This window comes from Ctenopharyngodon idella, chromosome 11 (genome assembly GCF_019924925.1).
Source record: "Ctenopharyngodon idella isolate HZGC_01 chromosome 11, HZGC01, whole genome shotgun sequence".
Taxonomy (NCBI): domain Eukaryota; kingdom Metazoa; phylum Chordata; class Actinopteri; order Cypriniformes; family Xenocyprididae; genus Ctenopharyngodon; species Ctenopharyngodon idella.
Genome location: NC_067230.1, coordinates 24,708,508 through 24,721,806, shown reverse-complemented (window position 1 = coordinate 24,721,806; position 13,299 = coordinate 24,708,508). Strand labels below are relative to the sequence as shown.

The following is a 13,299-nucleotide window of genomic DNA, read 5'->3' as shown; positions in this document are numbered from 1 at the left end:
CAGTTTCTTTAACGTGAAAATTCCCAACCCCGCTTGTAGCTCTCAAAGTACAAGAGTCTTTTATAAACTCCCGTCTGCGCTTAGAAACGCGTCCACATCACTCACATAAAGGACCTCTTGGAAAGCCCCGCCTACAATTTGAATTCCGAGAATCTGATTGGCTGCGTTACCTCCTCCTCCTTCATCCATTGGTTGGCGGCGGATCAGTAACAATGTTTAATGCACTATGAGACAGAGTGAGACAGTCAGAGAGAGAAACGCACAGAGGAGGCAGAAGGGACACCGGCACACTACAGTGCATTTATTCCCGTACCGTTATTGACAGCTGGTTGTAGTGACAGTCGGATTGGACAGAACACTTTCGGTTGATTTCCACATTTAAACTTTGGACTCTCTTGTTTTTCCTCTTTTCGGTTATTTTTTTTTTACTAGGGACTGTACGGATAGCCTCCTGAGGGGCCAGGACGCATTTATCACGGGGATGTCTCACCCCGCATCAATGCAGTATAAGAGGCTGTTCGCGCTGGTGATATCAACGGTTGTGGATGTACATTTTACGCCTGGGTCAAGATATCTATCCTGAAGCGTCTGCAGCCAAGAGTCTTTGAGCGCAGGAGAGTCACTGCATCCTAATCAGCCTCATTGACATTACAAGCGCACTTTTGGGGAGCACTTTCTTTTTCCATACAGTCTAGTTGGAGTTTTTTTCACTCATTGGAAAGGTGCATGAAGGATGTAACTCGTCTTTGGTGATGGTTGTGTTTAGACTGGATAGCAGGCTACAGGTAAGTCTGTGCGATTTTGCTCATCATCATTCTGTTCCAAAGTGTCATCCTGAAAAAAGATGAGGCGACATGTCATATATGCTAGTGGAGCTGCTGGATGCGCACAGTGTCAGTGAGGATGCAACAGCTTCTTCTCGTATTTATTCAAGAAGCGCAGTATAAATAACCATCTAGGATTGTGTTTCATTTGCTCTGCTTTATGCGACTATGTAAGAATTGCATTTAACAGCAGGATTATGCCGGTTAAGAGGCTTATTTCAACGCATTTGCATTCAAGGGACTGCCTTAAGACAGCAAGGTAGGCTATAGCATCAGTTAAGCAGCTGTTTCAGGACGCAGGGACACAGAAAGAGATTTGTCCGTTTTTATTTGCTCACCACCTTTATCCATAATTGCGCGTTTGATGCGCGTAACGCTCTTCGTGCCACATGGCGCATCCTCGACGCATTGCTTAGCCTACATGTTGAGAGTAGAATAACACAAACATCCACCTGTGTTCAGTGTTAAAGCGCTCGACGCATCTCAAGGTTAGATTGACATGCCATCCACGTCGTTCGCCAGGGAATGAGGAATTACGCATTAGAATTACGCGGTCACAGTACAGAGAAAAAAGCGAGACACGAGGTGTTTGTTTAAATCATTGTGTCAGAATTTAAATGATCAAGTGTAATATTACATGCAATAATCTGAAACAGAAATGTTTTTTTCTTTTTTCATTACAGGCGAAGAGGCTGGGAAAGGCTATTTCTTTGTGGAAACTGGATTGTGATTATTCCTCCAATGCGCCTGGGCGTTCAGCAGAATATAAATTAGCTGTACAGCCTCACCGTTTGTTGTAAAAACTCAGGATAAAGGGAGCTCTGCTAAGAGAAGAGCATTTAAAGGAAAAGCCCACATAATGACTTTATACATATTTTATCATGAATCAGCATGTGTGCTCAGTAATTGAAAGTATAAATTGTGATATTGCTGGGAAGATCAACAGGTCGGAGGCGTAAAACGCATCAAAAACCTAAGACACTCTCACTGAAAGGGATGCATCTTTCTGTTTTCCTTTTCCTACTTTTATGGGCGCAAGCCCTGACATTGAAAAACTTGAACTACTCAATACCTGAGGAGAAAATTCAGGGCGTCATTGGAAACATTGCCAAGGATGCAGAGCTCGAACTGGGAGAGCAGGGGAAAAAATCCAACTTCAGGGTGTTGGAGAACTCCGCCCCACACCTTATTGATGTGGATCCTGAAAGTGGGCTATTATACACTAAGCAGCGGATCGACAGGGAAACACTGTGCAGACAAAACTCCAAGTGCCAGCTCTCCATGGAAGTGTTTGCCAATGACAAGGAGATCTGCATGATTAAAGTTGAGATACAGGACATAAATGACAACGCACCGAGCTTTCCTTCTGATCAGATCGATATTGACATATCTGAGAATGCAGCCCCAGGCACACGTTTCCCCTTGGCTGCTGCCTACGACCCTGACACTAGGGAAAATGGCCTGAAAACATATCAGATCACGCGGGATGATTACAGTATATTCTCTTTGGATGTCAAATCCAGAGGGGACGGAACTAAATTCCCTGAATTGGTCGTTCAGAGGTCCTTAGATCGAGAGGAACGTAGCCATCACACTTTAATTATAACTGCCACAGATGGAGGGGAATATCCCAAATCAGGCACAATGCAAATCAATGTTAAAGTCACTGATTCCAATGACAACAGCCCTGTGTTTGAACAGCCCTCATATGTAGTGGAGGTCCCTGAGAATTCGCCCCCAGGCACGATATTGATAGATTTAAATGCTACAGATCCTGATGAAGGCATTAATGGGCAGGTTACTTATTCCTTTAGCTGTTATGTCCCAGACAGGATCAAAGAGTTGTTCTCAATAGACCCCAGAACGGGCATCATAAAGATTCAGGGTAAAATCGACTTTGAGGAGAACCCAATTATAGAGATTGATGTTCAGGCAAAGGATCAAGGCCCCAACCCAATTCCTGGCCATTGTAAAGTCACTGTTAAAGTGCTTGACAGGAATGACAACTGGCCGTCAATAGGTTTCGTAGCGGTGCGTCAGGGGGCGGTTAGTGAAGCAGCAACTCCCGGGACAGTGATTGCGCTTGTCAGAGTCACAGACAAAGACTCAGGCCGCAATGGGCAGCTCCAGTGTAGGATTTTGGGGAACGTTCCCTTCAAACTCGAGGAGAACTATGATAACTTCTACACAGTAGTGACTGACAGACCTCTGGACAGGGAGGTAAAGGATGAGTATAACATTACTATTGTGGCCAAAGACAATGGCAACCCTCCTCTGAACTCAACAAAGTCTTTCACTGTTAAGATTTTAGATGAAAATGACAATGCACCCCGCTTCACAAAAATGGTCTACCTTCTCCAGGTGCCTGAAAACAACATCCCAGGGGAATACCTGGGTTCTGTTCTGGCCCATGACCCAGATTTAGGCCAAAACGGTACTGTGTCCTATTCCCTCCTTCCCTCTAATGTAAGCGAGGAATCTATCACTACATATGTTAACATCAAACCAACTGATGGTGCAATTTATGCCCTGAGGAGTTTTAACTATGAACAAACCAAGTATTTTGACTTTAAGGTCCAGGCGAAGGATTCTGGAAACCCTCACCTGGAGAGCAACACCACTGTCCGTGTGAGTGTGCTGGATGTTAATGATAACATTCCTGTCATTGTCCTTCCATTACTTCAGAATGACACTGCTGAGATCCATGTACCTCGGAATGTGGGAGTCGGACACATTATCACCACCGTGAGAGCGGTGGACAACGACTTTGGTGAGAGCGGTCGGCTCACCTACGAGATCTCGGATGGGAATGAGGAACACCTATTCGAGATTGATTCGGTGACAGGCGAGGTACGGACGGCTCAGCCACTGTGGGAGGAGGTGGCACCTGTTGTGGAACTCATTATCAAGGTCACTGACCATGGCAAGCCGTCACTTTCCGCCATGGCGAAGCTTATCGTCAAAGCCTACTCAGGTCCCTTACCGGAGGGTGAACCACGCATCAATGCGGAACACCACAACTGGGACATGTCGCTCCCGCTAATAGTAACTCTGAGTATAATCTCGATCATGCTCCTTGCAGCCATGATCACCATCGCAGTCAAGTGCAAACGGGAGAACAAGGAGATCCGCACATACAACTGTCGCATCGCTGAGTACACTCACCCGCAACTCGGCAAGGGCAAGAAGAAGAAGATCAACAAGAACGACATCATGCTGGTGCAGAGCGAAGTGGAGGAACGGGACACCATGAACGTGATGAACGTTGTCAGCAGTCCCTCTCTGGCCACCTCGCCCATGTACTTTGACTACCAAACTCGTCTCCCCCTCAGCTCTCCAAGGTCAGAGGTCATGTACCTCAAACCCAATGCCAACAACCTCAGCGTTCCTCAAGGGCACGTTGGCTGTCACACCAGCTTCACCGGACCTGTTACGAACACAACCGAGACGCCAGTGAACAGGATGTCAATAATACAGGTAGGAACGACAACTTGTATTCTTCTTCCTGCTTACCCTCCATCCCACTGTCATCCTGCTCTGTCTCACTAGGTCAGTACATGAATGGATGAGTAGATGTGTGTGCATACAAAGCAGAGAGTGAATCATAATATTGGGGAAAGGAAGGGGATCACAACCGGTGATAATATGAAACACGAGTTGCTTTCCACTCCACGCCAGATGCCGAAGAGCACCTTGCTATCGTTTTTTGAAATCTAGCTTTGCTCATATTGTTTCAGGTAATGCGTTAAGAGGAAATTGAGTATGGAACATAATTCTGTTCTGGAGATATTGTTTTGATGTTACCTCTGGTGTGGACTCGGAGAGATTTGATGCACTGACAGGTTTAGCCCTAAAGGTTATTTCATAATGGCCATACCGTTATGATTTGCTGCTCTTGCCTAGAATATCTTTCCAGCTACTATATTGCAAATGAATAGAGCTTCAATCAATATGTAGTTTCCTGTGGCGCTTTGAACGTAAGGTTCCTACTGTTTGCCTCTTACAATGACAGAATTAATGTTCTTCTTTTTTTTTCATTTCTGCTAATGCTTACAGGCAAGGTCAAATAAATACATAAAAATGTGTTTTCATACAACATAATGTAATTTTTCTTGACCTCTAACATTTCAATTTTCAGCCTTGGCATTGTAACACCCTTAATGTGTTACTTACTTAGCAGGTTTGTCACCTTCATATTCAAGAACGTTGTGACAATCCTTTCTCTATTAAAGACATTCAGAGCGCATTTCACCAAAAGAAAGAAAGAGCTTTCCTAGATTTCCTCATTCCTTGCTAATGCGTCTTTGTGTGGAGCGATTTGGTTAAGCCAGTGACAACTTATGTGTGTCTGTGCTGCTAAGCCAGTTTAAAGTCATTTGAAATCTGTCGTGTCAGATGAAGCTAAAGTCACCTCTTTAAACTCTGTACATCAGGTGCGCGTGTTTGTGCAGCATTTGAGATTACAGCTGGCAAAAAATTAATTTAGCTCTCTCTCTTTTGCTTTTTTAGCGTCTTTTGTCGCTAACTGCTGAATGTGTATCACATGCTAATGTTGCTATTGCTTAAATTTAGGGTTAGTGATTTGAACAAATCTCCAACATTAAGTATTTAGCCTAACTTTGGCGCAAAACTCATCCCACAATATTGCTACAGAAATGTTACAAGTAAACAACCCCCTAGAGCACGTTAGCATTGTGGCTAATTAAAGCACATACTGCATGTGTCAGTGATTTCAGGGATTTGAAGCTGGTGATTTTGTGAATAAGCATGAATTTGTGGGAGCGAGTATTGATAGTAAAAATCATGTAATTCTCAACAGTGCATCTTGAATTGCATTTTGCATGTTTTTCATGGGTATCTTGTGTGATTAACATTCTCTAGATCTGTGTGTTCGCTGCTGCATGTGTCTGTCCATGATTGTGCGAGTGAGTGCGTTGCTATTCATCGCGTCCCAGCTGCAGGTCAAAGTTCAGAGTGAGGCCCATTATTCTGGGCCCTTTAATAATGAGCAGAATAACTGCAGATGCCTCATCAAATCGCAGACGCAGGCACTACGGCATAGATACATGCTCTTCTCTCTCACTACCTTCACTCTGTCACTGAAAACAAACAAGCCCCAAAACACATACATAGAGTGCATACTGTGTTTACACAGATCCATACAGTACAGGATATACTCTCCATTATTTACAGCAGAAGTGTGGCAGGAGGCAGATCTGCTATCCTGTTACTGAGCCCGTAAAACAATCTGGCTCTCCTCTCCCCTGGCCTGGAACAGAGAGAGAGAGTGGGATTAAAAGAGAGCCATAGAAATGTGAATCCCAGTTGAGAGGTTATAAAAAATGTTAGAAATCTCTCCCTTTCCAGTCCCTGTCGATCGATGTGTTCGGGGGCTGTCATCTGCATCTGTCATCGGAGCTAGAGGTAGCCTGAAAGGTGAAAATAAATGGATATATAAATAAATATATAAATAAAAACCCACACAGTCCCCACTGCTTGCCACACAGCTGTGCAAGGGCATTTTAAATGGTTTCCATCAGACCCGGCGACAACAGCGGCAACAAGAGGGTAAGACCCGGGGCTCCTTAATGGTGTTTTATAGTAGCTGATCCAGAGGTTGCGAACAGCTGGCCGTTGAAGTAATATGTCTGAAATGAAAAGAGGTTTAGGGTCAATTACAGCGCCAAGGCTGTCTGCTCTCAGAGAACACAACAGAATAAGGGGTGTAATTTGATTGGCCAAGAAAAGTTTCCTGGATAAGGGATGTAATAACACTTAATTGCACCACAGGCGTCTGGATCTATTACTTAATGGTGAAGCGAGGTTTAAGAAAATCTTCAGTGGTATCCTTCTAACCCTAGATCAGGGGATTTTCTTATTTTTTTTCATCTAGAGAGCATTTAATATTCGTCCTTCTGTCTTAAACATACTTAACAGCAGACCTGAGGCCAGAAAAAGCAAATATATAGTCAGACTTTTTATTGCATCCTTAAAAAAGCACACTCAGGAAAATGAATTTCCTTGCTTTATTTGGGCTTAATTTGCTGTTAAGGTAAAGATAATGTTTACTTACCTCAGTTTGAGAGAGTGGAAATGTGTGTAAGGATGAGCCAGAGGCTGATACGGCTGCTGTGAGCATCAGCGTTGGTGATCCAGACTATAAAAGTGTCCCCTAGGTGGCGACAGTCTGCCTTCAGAGTACTGCAAGCACGTAGCAGTGAATGAGGCTTGATTTGAATGCACATGCAGTGTTCGCTTTCAAATTTGTTTTTTTTTTCTCTGTGCATGACTATGAAATGATGTTTATGAAGTGAAAATTTCATGCAATTGAAAATCTTTTGATGCTTCCATCTGTCTTTTTTTTTTTTTTTTTGTTTATCCTAAATAAAGAGGTCAAATGAGCCACTTAAGGTCAAACCGGTAAGGCAGGAGTAGCAATTCATGTAGCGCTGGGGGAGGACACACATTCCACTTGTAAAGGTCAGCGGTTGGAGGGAGTTTTCAGCTGGACATTAGTGAAGCCTCTCCAGGGATTGTCCGTCTGAGCTGTTTCTTTCCATTAAATGCACCTAAAACAGAAAGAGAGGAGTGGAAAATAGATGACAACAGATCATGCTGTTGAGTAACTGCCTTGGTACGAGGGCTGTAGTTGTGCTTGTGGCATAATTTTGTTGTGTCGTGCAGTGAAGTCGCAGTGTTTCATAGAGATTGGGTTTCTGTCAACTTGTTTTTGCAAAATTGTGCGATAAAAGCGGCTGTCAGGTAATCAGATTGCTGCACGAGCTCTAAATGTATTGCTTTGGGAACTGAAGCGAAATACTGTCAAATGGCAAGGCATGAGAGAGTCAATGTCTGACAATCTGTTTAGTGCCCTCCTTCTCTCTCTCTCTCTCTCTCTTTCTCTCGCTGTGTGTGTGTTTTGCAGTGGGACAGCAGGAGTGTGTGCACAGTCATGCATGCTAATGGTTCTGTCCTTGCATGCTGCATTATACGGTACGTTGTGTGTGTGCAGTGTGGGAGGGGGGTATTAGTGTGTGTGTGTGTGTGTGTGTGTGTATATGTGTGTGCTGGCAAATTGAGTCATAACAATTCCCCTTGATGAATGTAACAGCCCGTTGTTTGTCCTTCTCTTCTCTTCTCAATTGTAGTTTGGCCTGAGACATTTTCGATTGTCATTGAATTGCAATTTCTGCTATACTTCAGTTGGACGAGTCCACATTTTAGTCTATACATAAAATGTTTCTCAAGCATCCTTGAGCAAGCCTAAGAAATAGAGCATTTAAAAGGTTCTGAGTTAAAGGGGACCTATAATGCCCCTTTTACAAGATGTAATATAAGTCTCTGGTGTCCCCAGAATGTGTCTGAAAAGTTTCAGCTCAAAATACCCCACAGATAAATTATTATAGCTTGTCAAATTTGCCCCTATTTGGGTGTGAACAAAAACACGCTGTTTTTGTGTGTATCCCTTTAAATGCAAATGAGCTGCTGCTCCCGGCCCCCTTTCTAGAAGAGAGCGGAGCTTTAACAGCTCGCGCTTCAGTTGCTCAACAACAACAAAGCTACTAGAAGTTACATCTTTTAGAATGCATCTGGACGTTTCTGAATGGTTAGTGGATAAATTTATGTAGTTGCTGTGGAGTTGATTCAACTCATCGACTAGCATGTGCCGTCATGTTAATCTTTTGCACAAATCCATAATTGAATTGACCCTCGTTTGTGAAGCAGTCCGGCGTAAAATGGCGGCATGGTAACAACACTCTGCTACAACAACTCTTCCTCATCTCTAAAGCAGCCCAACATGGCCTCGCCCCCTTTGTTGTGTGTTCTCGGGGGCAGGGTTTATGTAAATTTTGGGGTTTGTGATGTCACCAACCTGGGGAAAAGCTTGTTGTAGTCCCTACCAGCCGTTTGTTGTAGTACTTAAAAAGCAATTTCTGTAAAAGAAAATATCTCCCTTTGCATTGAACTTTGAGCGTCGTAACTTTGCAGATGTTGTTTATGCTCAAGCAGCAACGTTACACACTAACTTAAGTTTAAAAAGTGAAATCATAATCAAGGACCCCTTTAAAGACAAAAGACCGAGAGAGAGAGATAGGGATGGAGGAAAGATAATCATGATTCATGACAGTTTTGAAAAGAGTTTTTCTCCTCTTTCTGTCCCAGCTTGTCCTTCTTCAGCTATTGCGTATTAAATTTGTTCTTTCTTCTGCCCTTGGTGTCTTGTTCATATTTTCAGATGGTGTGTTTGCACTGAATTATTGATAGCCGGTTTTGATATACGCATATGATCGATGTGTTCTCCAGTATATGAGGGAAATCTAAACAGCACTTGTCTGCTAGGCTTAAACGGTGCACGTGAGACCCTACAGTAAATCCTGCCTTTGTTTGTTTGATTTCTCCAGGCTGTAGTCCTTCTAGAGTTGCAGGGGTTTTATTTCTTTACCTTGTGATTTGTGTGGCTGTTTATTGCGCGTGTGTGTATTCCGCACTCATACGATCCCCTGCTATATTTACTCGCTCATTAATAAATCATCAGATTTAACAGAAGAAGACAAGACCAGACTGTCACGATAAACGTCTGAAATTTCTCTTAGCACTTCATGTTAACAGCAGAGAGTGTGACCACAAAACCTCACTTTTTTTAAAATCATCTTTATGAGAACGTGTTCATATTTTGGATAAAATGCTGTTCATAAGAATGCCTTCATCTGGGATAGATAGACGCAGAATCGTCTATGTTGCACAAGCAGACACTTGTTTTGTTTTTTTATTCATCTGCGAAGAAGCCTTAGGTTTCAAGTGCTTTATATACAGATTAGAAGAAGGATTGAGATTAGCCCAGTTCTTCGGGAGATGAAAATCAATCCTGCAAAGCCAGAAACAACAAAAAAATCCATCCGTCTGTCCTCCCCTGCCTTCCTCCTTCACGTGGTCGCTGATTTTCTTTGGGTGCACTGGAGTGTGTCAAAACCTCTGCATGAAAAATGTAGCAGGGAGGGTGAAAAGATCTCTGTAGTTTTTTGGCACACATTTAGGCGATTAATTACTGCACAACTGAAGTGTACAGATATGTGTATAATAGCAGAGACATTTGTTGAACTGCATGTATAATGTATGGCAATTCTGGAAATCCAAGTAATGCCGTTTAATTATTTATTGAGTTGTATAGCTCTATAACCCAGCTCCGTCCGCCCTGCGTGGTTTGGAACCCCAGACCCGTTTGGGAACCAGCGGGCCGAGGCCATTAATAACTCATAAACGCATTCGTAATTTTACCCCGCCCTTGTACAGTTCCGCTTGAACGATGGAATTAATCTCGAGAAAGTCATTGTGCCGGAGTCGTTGGGCTAGATTGACGACGTGGCTCCAAATGCACAGACGAATGAATGGATGGATGAATGAATGATACATATGGTCTGGAGAAATGAACGGATATGAGAGGCTGTCGGATTTCTTCCTATTCTTCTTCGTGACCAAATATATCTTATCTCAGTGAATTTGGAGCCAGAGACACTGCTATAGTTTACAGTGTTCCAAATGTGCTGATATTTTATATTTTCTTTAACTGAGAACATTCAGAAAACAAGTTAAATATCTTAAATATAAATCAAATAAAGGTAACAGATTATTTTAAGGTGATGTAGGTACACATTACTACATGTACTTACTATAATAATAACAGTAAATTATGCATAATTACAAGTAACTAAACCTAAACCAAACCCTAACCATAACTCTATATTAAGTACATGTAGTTTATTAATAGTACTCAGTACTTATTTGAGGAAGTACAATGTAACTATATCACCTTAAAATAAAGTGTAACCTATTTTAGATATACTACACAAAATGTAATTATATTATCGAAATTACAAATTACAATTATAAAAAAATAATAATAATATATATATATATATATATATATACACTGAAAAGATTTTATATATATATATATATATATATATATATATATATATAATTATGTGTTTGTATATATACATACACATAAATAAGTACATTTTCTATTGAGAACATTTTTAGATTGTGTGAAAATGATGCTGTGGGACAGTTTTTTAAAAACATTTATAAATAATTTTCTCTTAAATATTGAAGTGGTTTATGATTATTTCAGATTTTGTCTAGATAATCATCATTTTAAGGTTTTAATAATTCATGTTTTTATGATGGATTTTCATATTTTAAGATTGAAAGTCTGAGTCTGGGACAAGAACCGTGTTGATCTAGGATAGTAGTATAGTTTGTGATGTTACGTCATTTTTGAGAAGGGTAGCAAGTAATGCTTCCATAGTGCAGAGGTTATTTAATTACTTAAGCAAGCACCAAAACCTATTAGTGTTGAATGTGAAAAGGAGAAATATTCCAGCAAGAGATATAAGACCACAAGATTTGACCCTCGAGGTAGAAAACATTCAGGCACTTAAACTAATTTGCTTGGTCAATGGAAAGAAACTCATAGAAGCACATACTGGTGTGGAACTTTTTTGAGGACTCGAACGGCCAAAACTGATTTATGTTCAAGTTTTTAAATCATATATTGAGCATTACATAGTCAGGATTCTTTCGGAGTAAATTAAATACCTGCATTAATATGATCTCACTCTATTGATTTCACCATAAACACCATGTTCCTCTTTCCTTTCCCACAAGGACGTTACACGACGGGGTGTTTGGGAAACAAGTCCCAGTTACTCACTGTCAATATTTGTTCTGGCTCCTCCACGCGAGCAGTAATGGCTAAAGCTAGCCTTGCTAACACTTCAGGGCATTGGCGTTGGAGTTACTGTCAAAGGTTTGGTTGCTTATGTGCTTGTTTGTTTTGGATGGTTGGATAATCTAACCCTGATGTACATGGTTTAGACTGTGTCAGTGATGTCGGGCAGAGTGACGCCCACATTTCAGATGGCTTATGGTTGTGCGTACGCTTCCCTCTCTCTCTTTCTGGCATTATTTTTCTAGCTAGCCTTTTTAGCCATGTGGCGCTTAGTTTTTGAGATGAGACACTCAATCAGACAAGTGCTCTTTAATTAGAAACGAAAACATCATCTGCATGTTTAAATGATGCGGATGCTAAGCTAGCAATCTGCTAGGTTACATGTGTCAAATGGCTGACCTTTGCCCTTGTTCCTTCAGTCTGAATGCTAGAGCAACTTGTAAATAGTTGATGCTAGCCGTGTGAACAATGTGGCGGCTAAACACAAAGTCAAATCAAATTACAAGTCCTGAATAAAAGAATCCAACACTGACAGGGGACCAAATAATTAAACACAAGGACTAAGTCTGTGCTGGATTTAATGAATGAAAAGAAATAGTGATAGTGAAAGGCTACTTTTACAACATAATATAACAGAATAGATTAGACCTGTTTTAGAGTGTTTTGTGCTGTTTTTTAAGTAGTTTTATACATAAACATACACTAGAGCAACACTCTTGACACTTCTCACTGTTTTTAAGTGTTTTGCACATGAACATTGTGTTTTTAAGATTCTGTGTCAAGTAAAAATATGTTCAACTTTTAAAAATGTTTCTCAGTTGGACTAATTATTTTTAAATTGTGAAATAATTAATTGTGCAAAGATGCTCAGGTGTTAAAAGTCGGCTTTGATATTTACTTAAGTTGCTGTGGTTACGGCAAGTGTTTCCATCAAGCTTTTTTGTGTCCCAGATTCGATCCAAGTCATTGAATATGAAGTCCCGAGTACATTAGTTATTAAAAGTTATTCAGGTTATTCAATCCAATATACAGGGATGTGCAGAAAGTTTCTCAGGGGCAGGGACTCAAAATGTAAAAAGGGGGGCATCTATCACTTTAATATTTAACAATTACTACAGTAGTTATATTTATAGGCCTTGTATATATATAAATTATATTTATAAAGTCATTGTAAACTGTATAAGCACATTGGTAGCTGTAAACATATTACAATGAAAGACATTGTAAACAGACTGTGAGATCCACACTTATGAATATGGGACTACTGATATAAACGTCTTGTGTTTTATTTGTACAATAAGCAGAATAATTGCAACAAAGAAAGCTTTAAGCTCACTGTCAGTCAAATCCGAAGCAAGACGCAACCCATAGCAATGCGTTATGGCAACGACGCCTTTAGATAGTTTGACGGAAGATAACAAATAAATGACTTTTGAGTGATTCCTTACAAAAGTGCGCATCAAATATGCGGAAGCTCGAATGTGTGTGTGAACCGCTAGAACAGACCTCATTGGTTCTTGCATGTTACGCATGCACATTTTTCTTCTTCTTTTCCTTTTAATGGTGGTTTGCAAACCCACTTAAAGGAGCATACCGCCACCTACTGTTTGACGCCTGCGTGACAGCTGATGTTTAATTAAAGGATCGGACTAAGCCCAAAGTATATTTCACTTTTAACCGTATGCGAGGGTCAGCTTACAGTGTGCATGACACGAATTTCGTCGTGAGAAGAGTATGCCCATA

The 13,299-nt window shown here is 41.1% G+C and overlaps 1 protein-coding gene across 1 annotated transcript in view; it reads left to right on the top strand.

Moving 5' to 3' along the window:
• The first annotated feature begins 239 nt into the window (after window positions 1–239).
• Window positions 240–13,299, top strand: part of pcdh17 (protocadherin 17) — a 78,205-nt gene continuing 65,145 nt past the window's right edge. The window contains exons 1-2 of the mRNA XM_051913064.1: window positions 240–785; window positions 1,508–4,301. Of these exons, the coding sequence (XP_051769024.1) occupies window positions 1,821–4,301 (2,481 nt within the window). The 5' untranslated portion in view covers window positions 240–785; window positions 1,508–1,820. The remainder of the gene's footprint in view (window positions 786–1,507; window positions 4,302–13,299) is intronic.